We start from the raw sequence: 21,468 nt of genomic DNA, 5'->3' as shown, positions 1-21,468 counted from the left end.
ATGCGATTAGAATAATACTGAATCGATATCACCGATAACAGCCTGCAAATTGTAACACCTTGCCGTGTTGTATCAGGCGTAACGCTACGGTGGAACCTTGTTTATTAACGCATTGTGTTCTGCCGGTTCTCCTCACTTCAACTCGTATCAATACGTTCTCAAGGAAAAGATAAATTATCGATTTCATAGAAATAATATTGCATCCACAGAAATATAGTGACGATTATTCTTATTTTCGTAAAATTTTCCGTGCGTTACGAAATACATTAAATAAGACTATCTATATAAATGCCATCGTTTAACGGAAATACCATTTAAAATAAACGAAATTTACAGTATTATTAATATTGTACCATCCATTTATATTAAATGAAAATATTTTTTAAATAATTTAAGCAATAACAACGATAAAACATAAAAATCAGGAAGCACAAATGAAATATTGCTGTAAATGAAACTGTATTCAAATTCAGTAGTTTCGGACATTTAATTACCCTTCTATACCAATAATTTTCTACTGTATCATTTCACCATGTTTATTTCGCAGTTCTATTACTTCTACTAAATCTCTTATTTTAGCTGTAATGTTATAACAAAACCTATACCCTATACTTGGTGGGATAAACATGGTAATTTTTTCGATGTCTTCTGCTCTCATCTTTTGTACAGCTGCTGCAAATTTGCTTGGGAAATTGATAGTAGTTTGACTAGCACGTAAGCAGAGAAGCTGAGAATAACGGGTGACGAAATTCTCATAAACAAAGAACATAAATATAACATCCTTAGTTTCTTCTTGGTTTTTTCCATGAAGAAAAAAGAATCTTTCGGACAGTAAATTAGAGTAACAGCCATAAATACTCCGCTGTTTGCCTTAAAACCATTTGTAAAGTTGTAAACACGATTTTCTCCAAACTTAATCTTCTGAACTTGTTTAACGTCCATTGAATCGATTGCCTTTTTAAATATTTATTTCATAAATTGCTATTGCTAGCTTAATGTGACAACAATTTTAATTTCTTTTAGGTAATTACTTGCAATTTCAACAAATTCTTTAGTGAAAAGATGATTCTACTTGTAACCATAATTGCACATGCACGAAACAAAAATTGATTTATTCATTTCCAGTGAACAAAAGAATAAAAAATTATTGTAAAAAGTTTGTAATATATTTTTCATCTCGTAGCTTGTCATAGTTGTTACTACAAATACCGTTGAAAACAATGACGTTATAGAGTATTCTTGTAGTGTTACAGCTCTATAAAAACATATATAAAACATTGAAGCCTAAAATGGCATATCTGGAAGATCCCCATAACAGCATTACGCTTCCGCTATAATACCTATTGTATGACAGGTTTGATAAACGATCGTCTGGGACAATGCTCCATAAGCGTGAATGTGACTCATCATACAATAAATCATTTGAAAGTCCTGCCAACTAATGGTAATTCGGTTAGGTATCATTTTTCTACCAAGAATGTAGGTCATAACATACGTTACAGTTTAATTTCCGCCTTTAACATAATTGATTGCTATTAGGTTGTAGTAAAAATAAGTTCAATTATACTTAGTATTTTCTTTTCATTTGTTAACGAAGCGAAAAATTAGATTCAATTTATTGTATAGTTAATCTCCATTACAATTTTTATGACACTTTGCCATTTTAATCCTTACATGATGAATACAAAATTTGATCCAACAGTAGCCACTGTTTTATCTATTAATTTATTGATGTTAATCTCAGTTTTCTAGAGTTTGATCTTCGAAGATTTTATGAATCTGCTAAAATAAAACTTTTTGTTCTTATCGTAAAAAGTTTTTTCTTTAACAACTACAGACTCCTATAGAGTGACATAAACAGAAATTTCCAAAGTGAATGATGTATTTGCTATACCATTTATAATTCAATCAATGATCAAGACAACTGCTTAATTTTCTGTTCTTTTTTGTCCTTTAAATAAGTTATATTTTAATTTTCAAGTTCTTAAATATTTAAAATATAAATTTACAAAAACAATTATCATAATAGATGTAAAGAATTTCTTGTATTTGTCAGAATGAGTTGGGCATACTTCTAAGTAATAGAAATTTTTATTTTATTCTTTTCATATTGGTAGTCGAGTAATACGATCAATTTTTTCCATATATATCTTCGTAAGATATAGAAGGTTATATTTCTTATTAATTTTTCAAGTAAATATCACTTTATACGAAAACAGAATTTGTCTATCTACACTGACCTTGAGAAGAAACCACCCTAGATCGAACCAGGTCCACCTTATTGCCAACTAGAATTGCTGGTTTTCCTCGGAGGAAATCCTGATCGTGGAGGCGTTCTAGGTATTCTTCGGCCCTTTGGAAGGACGCTTTGTCAATTACAGAATACATAACGACAAAAGCATCCGGGTGTATTTTCTCCAGTTCCGTCTTCATGAAACAAAAATTTCAATACTAATTCAGATACTAATCAAGAATTAGATTAGAAGTTGCGTGAATCGATCATATTAAATTAATAAATGTTATTAATTTATATATATATATATATATATATATATAATAATATTATTATATTATATGAATATTAATTTTATAATGTATTCCACACATATGCAGGGTGTTTCAGTAAGAATTACCATTTGATTACCTCCATTGTTTTTGGGGATATGAAAAACCTTTATTAAAAAAAGATAGTCAATATAACGTGTGCTATCGTGGAACAGTAATAATTTTGTTCTAAAGGAAAGAATTTTGGAGAATTCCAAAATTGTGTATGCCGGTATATGTCGAAAAATGATTAGTTATGTTAAATTCCTTACATCCTCCCATACTTTCTTTCTAATCAACTCTCATTGCGAAGATCTAAAAAAATTAACAAAAGAATAATTAAAGAATAATATTAATAATACAGTTATTTATATAATCAACTAATCATATTCTTCTTCTTTTAATGTTGCATATCTTCACTAATTACGACTGCTTTTTCATTGCTACTACATATTATGGTTTCGTCCTTTCTTACGTAACTTTCTATTTTTTACTAGAAAATTTTCCTTATGGTTCTGCAAGCTTGATTAATGCCGAACTTCTCATTTACGTACTATGTACACATGCAGAGTCATAGCTTTCTTACGCTTAGATAGTTTACTTAGTACCTAACATTTTTTCTGTTACTTTTTCCTTAGCTTATTTTTCCCACCTTTTTCTCTTTTTCAGAAGGCTTTACTCTTGCTTGAGTACCGCATAAATAGCCCTTCAAAATTTACGCATGCCCGCAATTACTTGAAGTAATCTTCTTTTTGGAGCAACATTTCTTAACCCTTTCAATTTCGCTATTCTCGAAAAAAGTTCCTATTAAAGGTTCAAATTTTCAAAATTTTACACAATGTAACATGTACATATTTTTGAAATTCTGTTGCAATTGTTTGCGTTTGAGTTTCAATGGTTGAATTTAAATTGTTGAATTTAACTGCTGAAAAGTTTGAAATCTGAGTGTATCTAGTAAGGGTTTGTAATTGTTAGGAATAAGCTCATTGCTAAAAACCGTTCCTATTATTCTTTGTTACAGATGTCGGAGTAGAGTATCGATTCATAGTCGAGAAACTTTGCTTTTTTTCATGTGCCGAGCGCATATAGGTGTGCGATTTCCAGTTTTAACAAGCGGTCGTTATAAAACCATTTGACTAGTCACGAAAACTACGCTTCACATTTAGTATTTTCGAGGCCAAATAATATTATTTAGTTCAAAAATACTGATGAAAAAGTAGTAAAAATTCGATTTTTTACGGCATTTCATTTCCTATAAAAGGACGAACAATTTTTATATATAATTTCTATTTCTTAGTGTATAATAATTTTATACGTATAATATTTATTACAGGGGTAGAATTTTAAGACTGTCCATAACATACGTAATATCAGAAAATTGAACCTTAAGGGGTTAATTATGTGATGGTACTACAACAGTAATTTTATAACAGACATAATACATTCATTTTCGACTAATGCTAGAAGCAGTTATACATCAAAGTTATAAATTATTCTTGTTTATTGAATATTGTTTTGTTAACTTTGAGAGTTGTATACTGTTTCAGCGAAAGGTTTTGTTAAAAAAAATTACAAAACTGACCAATCTCAAAGAAAGGAATCCTAATTGGTTCTACCACTTTTACTACTGTATTACTGTCTTATAATTAAGTACATGTGCACATTAGAAAACTAAATATCTTTCCATTCAATTGGTTTTGGTCATTACTGTTGTTTTAAGTCTATTATAATTCATAGTTTATACAATAATTTATGAGTACTAGATAGTCATCATTAGTTGTTTTCGTTTAATTTCAAGATCAACCAAGCTTACTTGGCCTATCGTCCTCTTTTTAGAAAAAATTAGCCAGTGCTTCTTAGAAATTTACCTCCTTTAAGGGAATAAACAGAAAGATACTGCTATTCGAGGCTACTATTGCCCTCCTGACTCGTTTCAGCACTCTCCAGGGGGTAGTATCGTCCACTTTTGGAACCACTACTCAGTTTAGATGTAGTGTGAGAATGCTTCGAAAAAATCCGCACTGTGTAGGAAGTAAATTTGAGGAAGTTGGAAGTGAGTAATGTTTATCACCAGATAGATCTACCAGATACGTGAAAATGACTCATTCCTAATTTCATTCTTTCATCATTTTTGGAAAGATACAGTGGTTTTTTCCTAAGAAATTCTCAAGTGAATTTGACAGAGTAATATGCAAACTAAAATATTACATGGAGAGGCAGAAAGGAATCCATTACTTATTTCTAATCTTAACAGAAAACTTCATTATTTTATGTAAATTTTTAAATATGAACTTAAAATATAATTTCCTTCCTGTTATTAGAAAATTTACAGGTTAAACTCAAGTATATAACATAATAAATTTCTTTCCAGTCATCTCAATGTGTATCAATCATTCAATATAGATTCGTATCAATCAAAATCTCAATGAATGCAGTTTTATAATTTAGGTCAACTTGTAAATTAACTACTCTATCACTGATTTCAATGATTTGTAAATATGTTGTAGAAATCGATGTTTTTATCAACTTTTTCCTTATAGAAAAATCTGGGACTCTTTTAATTTATATGTATTCACAAAAAACTGTTGGTACTGACACATTGAATTTTGCCGATATGTATAATGAAATTTGCATCACACTCGCAAGCATAGCTATCAACATTTGTTTCACTGGCAGTCTTCATAGTTACAGTATTTTATTAAATGCAATGCAGAATTACAAATAACATTTAAATCAGAGATCTCATTACCTTGCTACATATTACACTACGCGTTATAATTTTAAATAGAAACAGATACGTAAGTTATTTACTTTTCTTTGCGTAAAATACGAAACGTTGATTGTTGCAAATATGTAATTCTACTAGCTAACGTGTTAATCTACAAGTTCACCATGATTTGTATCAGAAAATTACAATCAGTTTGAATACTACGTACATAGGTCTAGTGTTAACTTTGGATTCTAGAGTTTTTCCGCTAGAAATATTCATTATTTACGATTGAAATATCAATAACATTTTTTACAATTAACATAAATATAAATAATATACGAATTGAGAGATAGAACTATTTCGTTTCAACATTTTATATATATTTACTGCATAGGGATGTACGGGTATATATCTGATATTTCAGAATTCGGGTCGAGCCGGAAAAATTCGGGCGGGCTCGGTCGGACGTCCGTGGTTTACTGTAACATTCGGGCAGAGATCGTACGGGTAGACTACTATGTCATTGATCAGTTGACGGTCGGTGTCATACTTCCAGTACACAACTAACACACAATTCTCTCCACAATGGTGGCTACGCCGCCGATCATCAACTGACGTAAGAATCTCACGTTAATGAAGTCGGCCTTTGGGTTAAAAGTGAAGAGATGCAAGGGGAGAGGTCCACTCGCGGTGCCGGGCCTAATAGTTATGGCGACGTAGTTTCAGCACGTCTTCGTTACTGGTCGAACCGCAGGATGAAGAAATCAGACGACCAATAACAAAGACGTGCCGAAACTGAACCGCCATTACTATCCGGGCCGAGCGCCGCGAGTTGGACGTCTCCCTTTGCACCTCTTTACTTTTAATCTGCACGCCGGCTTGGTTAACGTGAAATCCCTGCAATACTTACTTACCAATTTGCCGGTACGTTTTCGGTTGCCCAAGTGTTGCAGGCCCATGAGTGCCTGCTCGAATCCACCCGAATTTTTCCGGTCCAGCTCGAACAGTCGGGTACCCGACAACACTAGGCGGCCCGTACACGCCTAATATTTACATCAAGGGTACCTAAATCGATACCCACGGACACTCTAGTGACATTCCCCTCACAAAAACTTATCCTCTGCATATCTACTTTTACTTGTTTGTGTTGAACACTACATAGAACTGCTCACGTACGCAGTCTCGGGCAACTCCTTGAGTAGAAGTAGCGAGGGAACGCTGTTTTCTAGTTACTAGCGTGAAAGGAGAAAGTTAGACATCCCTGATTTACGTTATATAAAATTTTACATTGAATATAAAATTTTATAATTTTGCTATATCAAACCAAATTGAGGCTGCGAGTCGCCTCTTGAGTACAAACGGTTAACCCATTTACATCTGCAAGCGGAATAATCCGCAAAAAAGACTGCTCCGAATTATTGAACACGGAATTATCCGCGGACCGTGACTTGTATGACTTCCAATTTTACTAACTCTCGCAACACAGGCGATTCCAACGACCGTATAGACGACCACGCTTGCATTCACCCCGACTCATAATAAGGTCTACATAATTGATATAAATGTTTCAAAATGTGTTTTAAACTTACATTTGATTGTTTTATTTTTCTCTTTTATTGTTAAGAAATGTTATGCTAACTAAATAATTGAACGATATAAAGGTTGTAAAAAAAAATAATAGACATTAGCTCAGGGTTCGAACGGACTCAGACGCGATATAACGAAAGTTAATATATATTCGTGTAGTACATTTTGCGTTCTGACGTTCCATAATTAGTAATAAGAAAGAACAGTAAGTATGTAAATCAGAGTAAATGACATATAACACGGTAAACTAAGTATCTATGTATAATCGGTGACACATGTTCCGATTTCGGTAATACGGCATAAGTCGTACAATTAATTACTGCCCGGACGCAAACGGATTAACACGTTGAATGCCTGGCGATTTCACGAACCAAAGTACGCACGCTAAAAGGGAATATAGTATTAAATTATGTAATTGAATTGCATTATCATTACTGCACATTTATCTTGCTAAATGTATTCGCATCGAGTAACATTATTTATAATACGGGAAAGTTTTCAAATAGTCAGTGTTTAATGGAGTGAATTATAGTAATCTGATTTGGTTAAGGATCATCGGTGACCCGCGTGGCATTCAACGTGTTAAGTGGCACGATTCGCTTCGCGCTGCGAGTAACGGCTGCTCACCTTCGGGTTCGCGATGTTCAGGAATCTCAGCTCGCTCTCCTCGTTGTTGAGCATGACGAAAACAGATTGCTCGCTGGGTACGTCTGAAAACAAAGAAGGAAAGAGATGAACGATGGCCGGTTCCGCGGCATTTCACAAAGCCGTTCAAAGCAGCGCCGCCTGAGAGAGGGCTAACGGAAAAAAAGAGGATCGAGCTCGACGGTAAGGGGTGAAGGGCGCGCGGGGTGGGGGGCACAAACGAGAGCCCCCTTTGATTTGCTGCCTCATTTATTTTTCCTTGGGCCATCCCCTCGCGGCTCACGGAGAACGTCCACGATGGACGTGGAAAGAAGAAAACGCGCAGAAAAGAAAATAATCAAATCGAGCTGCCCGTAAATAAATCGTAAAACGCGACGCGGAAGGGATGTTGTGCTAGGTAATTCACTCTCACCATTTTCCAAAATGCTCAATTGTTGACTAAAGTCAACCCGATCAAATGTATACATCCGGAAAATTATTTTCCTTCAAACTCGCGGAACTGCGGTGACGAGGACCGAGTAAACTAACAGACCCAAAACGGTGGCTTCGATGAGACTTATCTTCGAGTCCCGACAATTCGAAATCACTGTAGCACCTCAGTTTCTCTAAAATTCCTTAACCTACACTTCACTACAATCAACGTCCTCAAATATCGACTGAAGGTTAGTGGGAAGGTAGTTCCAAAAGTAAATCTGACCCAGTTTGAAGCTCTGTCCAAATTCAGTATACAAAATTGTTTAAGGAGCTATTTTTATTTGGATTGGCAGTTTATAGAATTATTTTGGGAATTTTTTTTGTAAAATCTGGACGATATTTTGTGTTGATTTTTTATACGTGTATTTACTAACATTTGAACTATGTCATACATTTTTTTAAAGTCATAATACGTAACAGTTTAGGAGTTACACGTTGTTAAAGAAAGTCATTATTAAAAATCATCTCTTAATGGTTGATATGATTCCGGCTGTTGTAGTGAACAGAAACAAAAGAAACGAAGTTTGATTATATTTAGTGTGAATGTGGTTATAGCTCTTACTAAAAAGATTAAAATATGGTATTGTATACAAAAAATGGCGGCAGTTTAAGGTACAAGTTGCGGTTTTTAGACTTTTTTCTTACTTTTAGTATAAGAACAAATTATATAAAATTAACATGTTTTAATGATTGAGGTACCGGATATAGCGACAAGTCTGCTGAAAAACCTATTCAAATTTCAAATTAATCGAACAACTGGATTTTGAAATATTATGTCAACCGTAATCCGAAAACATGGTTTCCAAAAAAACGTGTTTAAAGTTTTTATATCGTTTATATATACTCGACAGATTGTTTTATGAATAGGGAAACTATGTATCGAATATTTCCAATTAATCAGCAATTGCAAGAGTACATATTTTTTTTAATTTCAATTGAAAATACTCCCTTAATAAAATAAAGTTTAAAAGTACCGTATAACGTTGATTGTTCGATCTAACTAGCAGACAAATTCGTTCGGATAAGCGATTTTTCGAATAATCGCTACGGAAGCATCGAATTTGCGAATGTATCGTAAATTAACCGAAGGTTAACTTTTTGGACTCGAAGAATGTATTCCGTATGTATATACACGTGACCGATATGACAACATAAAATTTCTTTAAGTTCCATATTTAAACATTAAAGCTACTGCATAGAATGTCGGAATATTGTTATGATATAATTTTTATTCAAAATATACGCTATAGGTTGTTATAAAGATGAAAATTCGACAGAATGGAATGACTACATAATAGCTTGATACCAATGTTCGAAGGGTTAAACAGTTTTCAAATGTACGTACTTGCACATTTTTATTCGTTTAATAATATTTAGTATATCTTCTAATTTCAGCACCATCATTTAATTTTAGCTCTCCAGCTAAGAGGGATTTGAAGTCTCGTATTAAAATCAGACAGAATACAAAAATAGGACGTTTGAGACAGAAAAAATACGTGTTCCGAAGTGTAGCTATTGTTGAACACATTTAAATGTATACATATGTAAGTAGATAATTGACTCATTCGCATAGCCGATTATTCGAATAATCGAAAATCGCATAATTGACGTGTTACTGCGCTTCGAAGTTTCTCTTCTCGTTTAAATGGACCCACAAAATTACCTCAACGACAGAGGAAATGAGATCCGTTACCCGTTATATTGACGTCCACGTGACAGTCGTCGGAGTTTCACGTAATAGTGTGTCTAAATGCGTCCACGTTGACGTTTTGCCCGTCAACGTCCATTCCGAAGCGTCGTCGTCGTCGTCGTCGCCTCCTTCCTCGGTCTACGACGGATACTCACGTAATTCGATTATGTCAAATCGGTCACGGTCCTGTCCACGGTTCGACTGGTGTTCGACACGCTTTCGAATCACGTTTTCGACTCCGAACTCTTCCCTGGGTTCTCGTTTCTTCCTTGTTTTCAACGGTAGCTGGTTATAGAATCTTTCAATGACGATGTTCTGAATTTTGTGATTTCAATTTTGGGCAATTTTTGTAAGACGATTGCATTAGACTGTCCCGCATGTCTCTTTTACAATTCTGCTTGCAATATTTGATCCGGTGGAAAGGAAAGGTGATATTATGTTGTATGCCAACTCATTCTAGATCAGAGTCTAGTATTAGTCCATGGTATTAGTCAGCCCGACCCAAATTTTCCATGAACTTCAAACCGATCTTACTCATCTATGGCGCATTCCTCTTTTCTATACTGTGAAATTCCTCTTTCCACAATCCTTCGTTGATGTAAATTGCCTTAACAGGTAAAAACTAACCGATTATTATCGGTTACAGATCACTTAGGGTTTTTCTTCTATAATACTTTTTCTGGACGTTTAGTAGACGATCTTTGAAGAAAGTCCTTTTTGCGGACCTTGCTTTTTTGCTATGTGACCACCGCGAGTTTTTTTTAATAAAGTTGTTTTTTATAAACATTGAAAGTAAGTATAAATTAAACTAAATCTACAATTTTTAAATCTTGTACAGACTCTACCGAATCGTCATTGAACGAACACTGGAACGTGTCACGAATTGTACTCTAACGCTACCTTAAAGTTTCACTTACTTCGTATTAACAGAATGCAAAAATTGTACGAGTTCCGAAAAAATGCAAGAAGGTAATAGATCAAAATAAACTGCACGTAATTATGTAAATACCGTGATCTACAACATAAAACATCGCGCATCCATTGTGTATTAATAAAGCGAAAGTAACGTTTAGGACTACACATCTGTATACGTTTTTAACTGCATTTCCGCCTTGGAATATTTCCAAGATACAGATATGTGGTACTTATTTGCGTATACTTTTCTCAAGAAAAAAACTTGCAAAATACAAAGTTTCAGAAAGATTCTAGCTGAATTCTAGAAAATAAATGTAATCTGAAATTCGCTGGTATCACTTCAGTCGGTCTTTTAACAAGCGCGAGAACGAAACGCACTTATTTCGAGCAAGTAGCTTTATTTTCCTTTCCCCTTCGAAGTCGCTTTTTGCGTCTCTCCGTGTAAAACGTTTCGCAGATCGAATAGATATGCCAAACCATCTCTGCTTCACGTGCAACATGATAGTTTAAAGACCAATCATGTTTTCAGGATTAATCTTCTTTCCTTGGAAATTATTGTCACGTTAAAGTAACAATAAGCATGCCCAAGCCAGAAAAAATCGTGCAAACAGAAAGGTAGAATAGTTTTTGAATGTCCTATTCACGGAGATAATTAAATTATTTTCATCGGTTCTTCCATAACATTTTATTGCATGCTGGTTATGTTTCCGTTTTGATGCGACACTTTATTTCAAACGGAAAACTGTAAGTTCAAAGGATGCATCGATAGCAGTATAATTAATTTGAAAAATGAATCGATTTGAAAAATGTAAGTGATATGGGATTTATTTTAATTATTTACTACGCGCATATTTGGATATCTCTGAGGATATTTAGTATCTGTAGCGTACGCAAGTAATATTAGTATTACTAACAATATAATAATTAATATTAATACTAATATCATTATTAATAACAGTATATACTATATTTTATAGTGTAATTGTAGTATATATTTTTGTATACAGAGCGTCCTAATTTAATCTATAAATGTAATTATTTCTGGGATTATTCGTTATTTAAAAAGTGTTTCAACTGCAATTTCTTTTGTTTCGAGGCCTACCTTTTTTACGACCTTTTTTTATAAATGATCCGTCGCAACAATCGATGCAAAAGAAACTAGATGATAATACTTGGAAAAATATTTATATTTCCTACACACATTCACCTAGAAATAAACTAAGTTTACCAAATTACTGCTCTCTCAAGAAACAGAAGAAATTGCGTTTAAAACGGTTGTTAAATAACTGATAGTTGTGAAGATAATTGCATTTCTAGATTGAAAAGGGACACCATGTATAGTTTGTTATAATTATGGCAACCGTTGGAATCGTTTGGACAGTAAAGATCGTGAGCTGCGTTTCACGAAGCCGAAGCATTAACAGGCAAGGAAGGAGGGCGACGTGAAAGAAGCCGGGCGAAAGAGCGAGAAAGCACGAAAAAGTAGAGGATGGCAGACGATGAACAGACGCGGAGCCTGTATGATATACGTTTATAGCACGGGCCGATGCAAAATTAACCAGCTATTTCTGCCTCGGTTGTTCCTGCACTTTTCTTTTTTACACCTTCCTGGAAACTCGTCGTGCCCGTTTTTGTTTCGCACGCATCACCATGCGTTCACCTCACGTGAGCTATCCCTTCATTTTCCGCGCTCCCGTGGCTCCCGCGTCCCTAAACGTCCGCCATCTTCTTTTGTTCTCTTTGCACAGCCGCATCCTCCGCTGCGTTTGTCGCTCTGTGGCCTCGATCTCGTTTTCGCGACTAAATTATGGGACGAAACGCGACGTCAGCCCAGATTTTCGTTTACGCGATCTTATTTCCTTTTGACTAATGCAGACCGTTCTGTTTTTTTGTCAACTGGGGGGTCGAGTATTGGTGAACTGATGAACGCTTTCATATTTGAGTTAATATGATTTTATTAAAATTTTAGAAGCTGATTGTGAATAATTTTAGCGATTTTTATTTCACGTAATCTTAATAATATTTTATTTTCGGATGAATCGTTTTTAAATGATTCATTTACTGGATCTTATATGAAGTTATGTGACGATATCAAATAATATAAAATCTGGATTTATTGTTACTTAGTTTTTCACCAACTCTGGCCTTTCTCCGTCAGTAATAATGACAAAGAAAAGAATCAAAATAGTGAAGTCAATAGTGAAGGGACGCATCTTTCAATTGCAATTCCTGTTTAATATATGATGTTAATCGTAAGTAAGAATACAGAAATTATGGAAGACTAATATTGCTGTTTTGCTACATCTCAATTAAACTTATAAGATCGGTAGAAATTCTGTGTTTCTTATTCGTATAAAATTTTCTTGAAAATAACAGTTCACTCCTTTATTATTCGCGAGACCTAAACGTCCACTTTTTCTGACCACTGGTGTATGTTTGTTTTATATTAATTTCGTCACGGAAGGTTCATTTGTTTATTACTCCTGCCGTCTCAGATAACTATTTATAAAATATCTTTACGTCAGTTACCTGCGTCTTCTTACGTTTACTTCCTTACAATTTTTCGACATATCCTGACGTTCAATATTAGATGCCGGTATTCAGGAATATCAGACCGCGGTCGGACGTACGTGAGGTAAACTCGAGCTCCGTACGTGCTGGTTCCTACAGTCCTCTCGTGGAACAATACTGTCATAAACCTTTACCTTTGGGAGACACTCGCAAACTTGTTGTGAGGAAAGCGTATGCATATAGAATATATTTTTAATTCAATTTTTCATATACGTTGCATCACGAACTTCCTATGACCGCTATAGGTGGTGACAACGAACACATTGCGTTTCTTTCTGAGTGAAAACAATTACATGTTCAAATTTGGAAACTGTCCATATAAAAGTAGAACAATAGAAGAGCGTCTGATATCTTTTATGAAACAAATTAGGCCGTCCGCACACGGGTTGTCGCGTCGTGTCACGTTATCGTAGCATATTATGTAAATTGGTTATCGTGTATGCCTGGCGTTCGATTTAACGAAATATTGACACCTGGGACGGTATAGAGGCAAGAGAGGACTTTCGCTGTGTTTTATTTTTGGTATCGATTAACTTACTGTGTAGTTATAATGGTGAATAGCATATTATTAATGGCGAAAATAATATCAGTTTAAAGAGTATCAAGCGACAAGGAGTAATTCTCACGTATTATTAGATATAATACATACAATGATATAATATCATTATATCATATCTCTTTTATTGAATGTTCTTCTTCTTGAGTATTTCAAAAGTAATATATCTATTTCGTCATTATTTGCTTTTTTCTATATCCTTGATTTATTTGAATTTTGAGTATTTTGAATTTCTATCAAATCCTTCGTTTTCGGTTCCTTTTGCCCCGCGGCTTCAGAAGGGGAAATTGGAATACGATTTGGTGGCGTTTGGTTCTTCCCAGTGTCGTACGATGATCGTATTGACAAATGAAGTCAGCGAAAATTATTCATTCTTGGCAGTTATCTATTGTTTTTAAGTACAGCATGGGTACATCAATCGTATTTTCTTGTGATGCAACGACCCGTATGCAGATGTCTTTAATCTTTGTAAATTGCGAAAAAAATCGTTATCCATTTGTTATCATCAATTTGAGTTTCGATCATTTTGAATTATTCAAACATTTTTTTGACTAATTTGACATTTGAAAACAATAAAATTGTTCGTCAAGCAATTGTAACCTTTTGACAACAAATTCGTGTACAATAAGTCTTTCAGTTTCCCCAAATTACTTCTTCCAATGAAAATTATGCATTGGAAAAAAGAATTCTGTATAACTATTAACCAAACATTCATCTTCAATTCATCATTTGTTAGTATCCATTTTGCATCTCTTCCGTTCTAATGGATGTGTTTTTTGATGAAATTATTACGCTCGTTTCTTTATATTCGAAAACAGAGTGTAGTTGAATATTTCAAAACAGAATACGCTTATAATTCATCCTACACTAAAATTGTGATTTTATTCCGGAAGATTGTTTATGAAATGGAAATTATTCTGCGCGGTGTTGAGTCAGACATTTATATACACAGATATTTCATTGCTCGCGGAATTGAATTATATATCAAAAGTAATCACTTTATGTATTGTACTCTTCGTAATTTATCATAATTTTATTATCCTAAATCAAAATATTTACAATACAATATTATACAGAAAATACATTTTAATTTATATTCCGTGTTATTTCTCTTTTCTTGAAACATTGTCAGTTAAAAGGTGGTTATACTGTCACAGTATAAACAAATGATATTTATTGAATAATCGTAAATTAGTAACTATACAGTCATTTTCGGAACACCCTATAGAAAATCCTTGAAAATATTCTATTTGTGAAGAAGACAGGCAGTTATATAAGGATTAAAAACAAAAAGATTTGTTCAGTTATTCTAGATTAAATAAAAACTGAAAGAAGATGACTAATTTCATGAGAACTTTAATGAAAATTTATAAAGACTTCATCTTTATCCAGTTAAACGAATAATTTCGCGATTACGAATATGCAACCGGCCATAAATAATATAGGATAACAACGCTCTGAAGCAATTCATGATATAATGAATGCGATTGTAATTTAATTTACATTCCTACATTATATTGTAACACAATTTAACACATTCTTAATCATTTCCATGCAAATAAATAACAAATCTAAAAGTCAGTAAAAGACAAAAAATAATAAATATAATGAATACTTCTGTTATCCGTGGTTAAATATTTGAGGATTAATATTTGTTCGCATAGATATATATTACCTAAACTAGTATATATTCATTCTCCGGAGTGTAATATCAGTTTCTTTTGAAGAAAAGGCAGTAAGGAGAAAGTGTTAACGATAAAAAAATTCATTATATCAAATGCTCAACTGTTTATGTACTACTCAAATCGAAAAAAAAACGTAAACGAAGTTAGTTGATACACGCCATTTACACAATGCGTGTTGTCCTCGACATGCAACGCTTATTGCGCGGTATCGTATTGTATGCGTAGATCGAGTTGTGGATCTACATGTAAATTAAATTCAAACTTGTGCAACATACATTGGTAATAGGATGATCGTATTCCCGAAACGACATTGTCTGGTGTGCTTGTGAAAGATGCAAGAGATACGCATTGTGAACAGCGCGAGTCGAATAAGTACGATCTACATAACATTCATAAAAACTTTTCAAGCACCTCCGGTATTGGATTCCGTGAATAATAAAACGACGTTGTTTTATAAAATATAATTATAAAATATAATTTGGGATTCTTATATACTGAATGTAGAAAAGCAGGGAAAGGTCAAGGCTGACCAATAGGGTGTACTTTAGCTATACTTGACGAAAATTAAATTGAACTTTTTTCGGGATATAGCATTGTGACATTGGATGAACAAGTAATCTGTGTAAAATTTAAAATCATTCGGAAAACGGGAAATAGTGTCACATCGCGTTTGAAATTTTTTTATTTTTGTATTTTGTTTTTCTGCATTTGATTGTATTGCTAACATACAAAATTATGTGTAGTTGAATTTGTCTGTTTATACTCCACGATACTATAAAAACAGAATATAAAGTCATCTAGAAAAAAAAGTCGTAACCTTAAAGTCTGAAACACTGATCTTCAAACAAACGTTTTTGTCTTTGATATTATATTTTTCTTACAAAGCAGTACAACTTTCTTCTATGAAATTTTCTCTTATATTTACAAACAATAAAAAATAATGTCTGGAGAAAGAAGAAATGGAAGTATTTTTGCGGATTTAAAATATTTTTGTATTCACTAAAATAGTTTACATCTTTTTTCAACGATTGTTTTATAACATTTGGATATTGTTTTCTATGTTTAAATGCAATTTGAAAATAAATTGTTCTTTTTCCTCATTCCTGGATCGTAATTGATTGTAGTTAATATGAGTGTAACGCCACGCTCGAAAGTGTCATTGATAACCAATAAAGTCAGAATCCTTTCTGAAGATTCCACTAGGTGCTACAAATCTCTCGAAATATCTTTCGAAATCGTGTGAAATAAAATATTCGAATCCTCTACGAACGTAACTTTCTATATCATGGGGATTAATTTTTAATTTTTTGTAAGATTTATCTGTATTTTTATTATTGATTGCATGAACCATTTGTAATTTATGTCTTTTGCTATTTCTTTATTAAAAAGATGACAATGTTAATGGCGATTATGAAATGTTTTTATAGCTATTTGACTTATTCTTTCATCCATATGTCAATTTTCGTACAGCTTAAAAAATTGTAAGGCTTGGTTGTAAATCTTCCACTCCTAACGGTGCTAAATTCCATGCTCTTGTGAATATACTTGAAAAAATACAAATATCGCGAATATCATTTTCTTCTTCAATAGATAATGAAAACTGACTTTTGAATACATATATCTCCAAGTAATATGTTACTTTTGAGATCCACTGAGCAAGATGAAAATCTCCTGAACTACGAAACCTTTTATTTTTTGGTGAAATACTAACCAGAAATGTAATTTCATCAATTCGAAAAATTGTCTATAATTGGCTCTTGGTTGTTATCACTTTTTTTAATATGTCTATTGGAAATTGAGTAGTTTCGTTAGCTACGATTTGAATTTTCTGTGGAACATATTTGTAGGATTTCTAGTTAAAGGAAAAGTTTAGTTTAGGTTGGACTGAATGTCATTAATTTAAGAATGGGTAGATTAAACGTTTGAGAAATGCTCGCGTATGAATGGAGGCTACCTGGGATTGAGTGGATGGCGGTGTGCATGGATCAGAGCGTGTCGGGAAGATTACATATGCTTGGAACTTGCGGATGGTCGAAAAAGTAAGCGGGAGAATAAAAGAGTGAAAGAGAGGGGGAGAGAGTGGGTCAGGTTTATAAGGGTGGTTACCGAGAGCGACAGGAGAGTTTTTTTAAATATCCCCCACCTCCTTAACGAATTAGACTACTATGTACCCAACAACAAGACAAAGCTGAACTCCTTTAAGCCCACTTTAACACTAGGTTTACGGTACGCGTCAATTTGACGCGTATTGAATTTTATAGACACTATTTGGTATATATTTACGTCGACTTTGATTGATGCAATTATATCAATATGTACTTTGATTAACTATTTTTAAATCTCTAACTTCCAAAATCCGAATGAACGAAAATGAATTTTTCTAGGAGTAGTAGAATAAACCGCACAGTAAATGTTCGTAAAGCTAGTCTTAAAAAGTCCATAAACAGGCCTATGAACAACATCCTTATCTCCAGAAGCACGTAGCGGAAACTGTACAATCATATCTCACCCTCCACAAAAACACCAATCCTGATTTATTTCTAAACCTCCTCTCTCCCTCCTCGATAACTTCTGCAATGAGCAACCTGAAAACCCGCCAAGCCTGCAGTGATGATGTTGTCTCACTAGAACTTCTAAAGTTTACACCAACAAGGTTACCTAAATCTGTTATATATTCCGAGCCAGTCTACAAATCTCCTACTTTCCGACAGCATGGAAAACCGCCAAAAGTATACCCATACCCAAACCTGGTAAAAACCACAAATGAGTCCAGAATTTACGACCAATCAGCCTAGTATCCACCCTATCCAAAATTATTTGGAAAAGTAATAGGAACAATTTTACTTATTATTAAAAATCATATTCTGATTGAGAATCAGTTTGGATTACGGTCTTTCTACTCAGCAGCTCATCAACTGGAACGCATCTCCTAATTTCATGCCCATCGCCTAAATATTAATAGATGCTCGGCCATGGTATTCTTGGATCTAAAGAAAGCTTTCGACTCTGTCTGGATAGGGGGCCTGCTGTTCAAGTCAATAATAAATAACTTTAGCCTTATCCTAATTAAACTGATTAACAGTTACCTCAGCAATAGATTTTTCTACGTTCAAATCTCCAAATCAAAATCCTCCAAAAAATCTATTGCTGCAGGGATACCCTAAGGTCCCGTCTCGGGCTCACAGCTCTTCCTATTCTTCATTAATGACTTGCCTCAGCAAACAAACACCTCACTGCCACTGTTTGTCGATGATACCGCCATAGGTGCCCCCTATGGTTCCAAACAACTTGTCAAAAACTTACAATCGCACCTCAACTCACTGTTATACTACTTCCACAGCTGGAACCTAAAACTGAATACCTGAAAAACCCAAGCCATGTTCTTTACACGTAAGCGTAAGAGAAATAATACCACTATATCCCCTCTCACTATTAACAATATGAATGTACTATGATTTAGAATCGTCAGATACCTGGGAATAGTGTTCAATGAAAAATTGAAATGAAAGACTGTAATACATGACAGATGCAACAAATTACTAGCTGCCATCAATGCCTCTCTTACGCTCATAAGCCACAAATTAAAACTGTCCACTCAGTTAAATATATTAAAAGCTTCCTAGATAAACTACTGCATAAACTACTGCCTTTACAAAAAAAAAAACAGTATACCATACAAAATAAAAAGTCCAGTGTCCATGGACCTTACCTAACTCATTAAAGTGCAAACCTTCATGCTTGTCTCTGGACATTTTTGTTAAGCATCTCGAAATTTCTTATATAATAAAGCAATTAGTCTACCAGACTTCAACATTTTTTCTGAAAATACGTTCTGTAAAAAATTGTAACCCTAAGTAGTGGTCGAGGAAATATGAAATTTTAAGTAACAGGAAAAATATTTAATAGCTTCATAAAGTTATTGTTGCTATCAAACGAAGAAGCTCGCAATATTACAATACATTACATCAGAAGCTTGCAAACCGGCTTTTCGAAGTAAATTGTTTTATATTATTGATAAAGAGTATCGTGCAACAATTGTCATTTATAAATTTAGGAAAATTTTTTAAATAACAGTTGTACTGCTTTATAAGATAAATATAATGTTCATGAGAAAGACATTTTTTTAAAGATTAGTATTTGAGATTTCAAAGTCACTATCTTTTTCGGTGATTTTATATTTTGTTTCTATGGTATTGTAAAGCGTAAAAAGACAAATTCAACGATATACAACTTTTTATGCTAACGAAGTGTTCTAATGGAGAAAGACGAAATACAGAAACATTCGATTTCAAATTTTACGCTAATTACTTTTTCATCGAGGTTCACAATTCTAGAGGGTGTTCTGAAAATATATAATAGTCGAAAAATAATATGGTCCACCGTACTGACCAATACTTCGGGTGAACTCTGACCACTGCGACTTAAATGTCGAAGGTCGATCTACCAAAACACCCCCGAAAATATTCACAATGACTCATTAACAATAAGAGAGTTGACGAGTCACACATAAGATACACTAGGTTAGTCATCCAACTGCAGCGATTAGTTAAAAACATGTCTGAGATAAAAGTTCCTCAGTTTTTAATTGATTATAATTTACTTTTAAAAAAATTTCAAAAGGACCTCGCTTTTACTACAAAATCAAAAGTAGCACTACACACTATTAATGTGACAGTGAAAGTGTTATTGTGGTTGTAACACGTCTTCGTTTCTTTTTACACTAATACTTTAAGTTTTCCAATTAATTAAACAATATGTCTTTTATTTGATTATTAAAAGAGTGTCTTTAATTTTTTAACAATCTTGAATTGACTAAAGTATCTAACAATATAAAAATCGACATTGCCGCTACACTCATTTCTAAATGAATTATCTGATGGTATAATGCTTCGTAACGACGTCGACATGAGTACCTGCAGTTTAATTTGCCGGATAACGCAATATATTGCGCGTGGTCGGGGATTACGCTGAAATACAAGCACATAATAGACACGTAATAGCACATAATGGCAGGTAATTAAGATAAAATCGATTCTTTCAGGAGGTAATGTGTCTTTTTTATCTATACAATATATATGCCGTTATTAATAATTTAAGTAACAAATACTTATCCTGCAAAGTTAAGAATCAAAGTACATAGCAAGCTTTTTCAATTCTTCTGAACATATAAATTTCAAATTCGATCATCATGGTATATATTTACAATTATAGTTCAGCAAAGCATCAAGTAATTATTATTTTAATATTGTATGATTAGTTTAAAATGGTTCTGGCAATTGTCGTACCATTTTAGCTAATGTTAAAGTAATTTTAAGAATTGATTCTTGTTACGTCACAGATCCGGCTCGAAGGATCAAAAATGTGACGTCGCAGCGTGGCAACCTCGATAGTTGCACGCCCGTACACGATTACTAACGCGGATTTAATTCCTCGGCTGGGGTTGTAAATCCCAGCTTTAACTTTAGGTCTCGTTAATACTCGCGACGCTTCGATTTCCAAATTTTTTCAGAAATCGACTGATTCGATTCTGATCTTCGAATGATTGAGATCAGACCACTGGTTTCTCACGATACTGAGAACCCGTTTTGATGTTGTGCGTTTCGAGACGAACGAATTCTCGAATTTCGAATTGGATGCTTCTTCGGAGTGTGAAGCTGGAGTGTAGTTGTCCCGAACGATGGACTTGCAGAATCTGATAGAATCTCGTTACTCCGAACGGTTGAGTGTCTAAGAATCTGATCGGTATCTGTTTGGTGTCTGAATGACTGTTCTGATGAGTTAACTGTTTGTCCTGAACGATGGACTGAATGTGTGAATGAATGAATGATATTTCGTCACTCCGAACGGTTGAGTATCTGAGAATATCGTCACTTCGAACGGTTGAGTGATTCTTCGTAACTGTGTAACTGTTGCAAGTGCGATCCTGTAGGTGTTTTTATACAACACCTACAGGTTTTGTGTCGAGTACGCTGATTGGAAAGTCGAAAATACCCAATCGGCGCATAATTCCAAAAATCGGAGGCGTTTTCGACGACGCCTCTTGGCCAGCTCTCTTGGTGCAAGGGTGAGGGCAATGGCCACGTGCGAGGGA

At 34.0% G+C, this 21,468-nt stretch overlaps 2 protein-coding genes across 14 annotated transcripts in view; one reads left to right on the top strand and one right to left on the bottom strand.

Moving 5' to 3' along the window:
• The window catches only part of Rgk3 (Rad, Gem/Kir family member 3), a 143,092-nt gene that overhangs the window by 6,774 nt on the left and 114,850 nt on the right, over nucleotides 1-21,468 (bottom strand). The window contains exons 5-6 of the mRNA XM_031981124.2: nucleotides 7,469-7,551; nucleotides 2,241-2,427 (exon numbers count right to left, since the gene is read on the bottom strand). Of these exons, the coding sequence (XP_031836984.1) occupies nucleotides 2,241-2,427; nucleotides 7,469-7,551 (270 nt within the window). The remainder of the gene's footprint in view (nucleotides 1-2,240; nucleotides 2,428-7,468; nucleotides 7,552-21,468) is intronic.
• Nucleotides 1-21,468, top strand: part of LOC116424216 (uncharacterized) — a 185,951-nt gene that overhangs the window by 61,765 nt on the left and 102,718 nt on the right. The window lies entirely within an intron of this gene.

This window comes from Nomia melanderi, chromosome 7 (assembly GCF_051020985.1).
Source record: "Nomia melanderi isolate GNS246 chromosome 7, iyNomMela1, whole genome shotgun sequence".
NCBI classification, from domain to species: domain Eukaryota; kingdom Metazoa; phylum Arthropoda; class Insecta; order Hymenoptera; family Halictidae; genus Nomia; species Nomia melanderi.
This window is presented reverse-complemented; position numbering and strand designations above follow the sequence as displayed.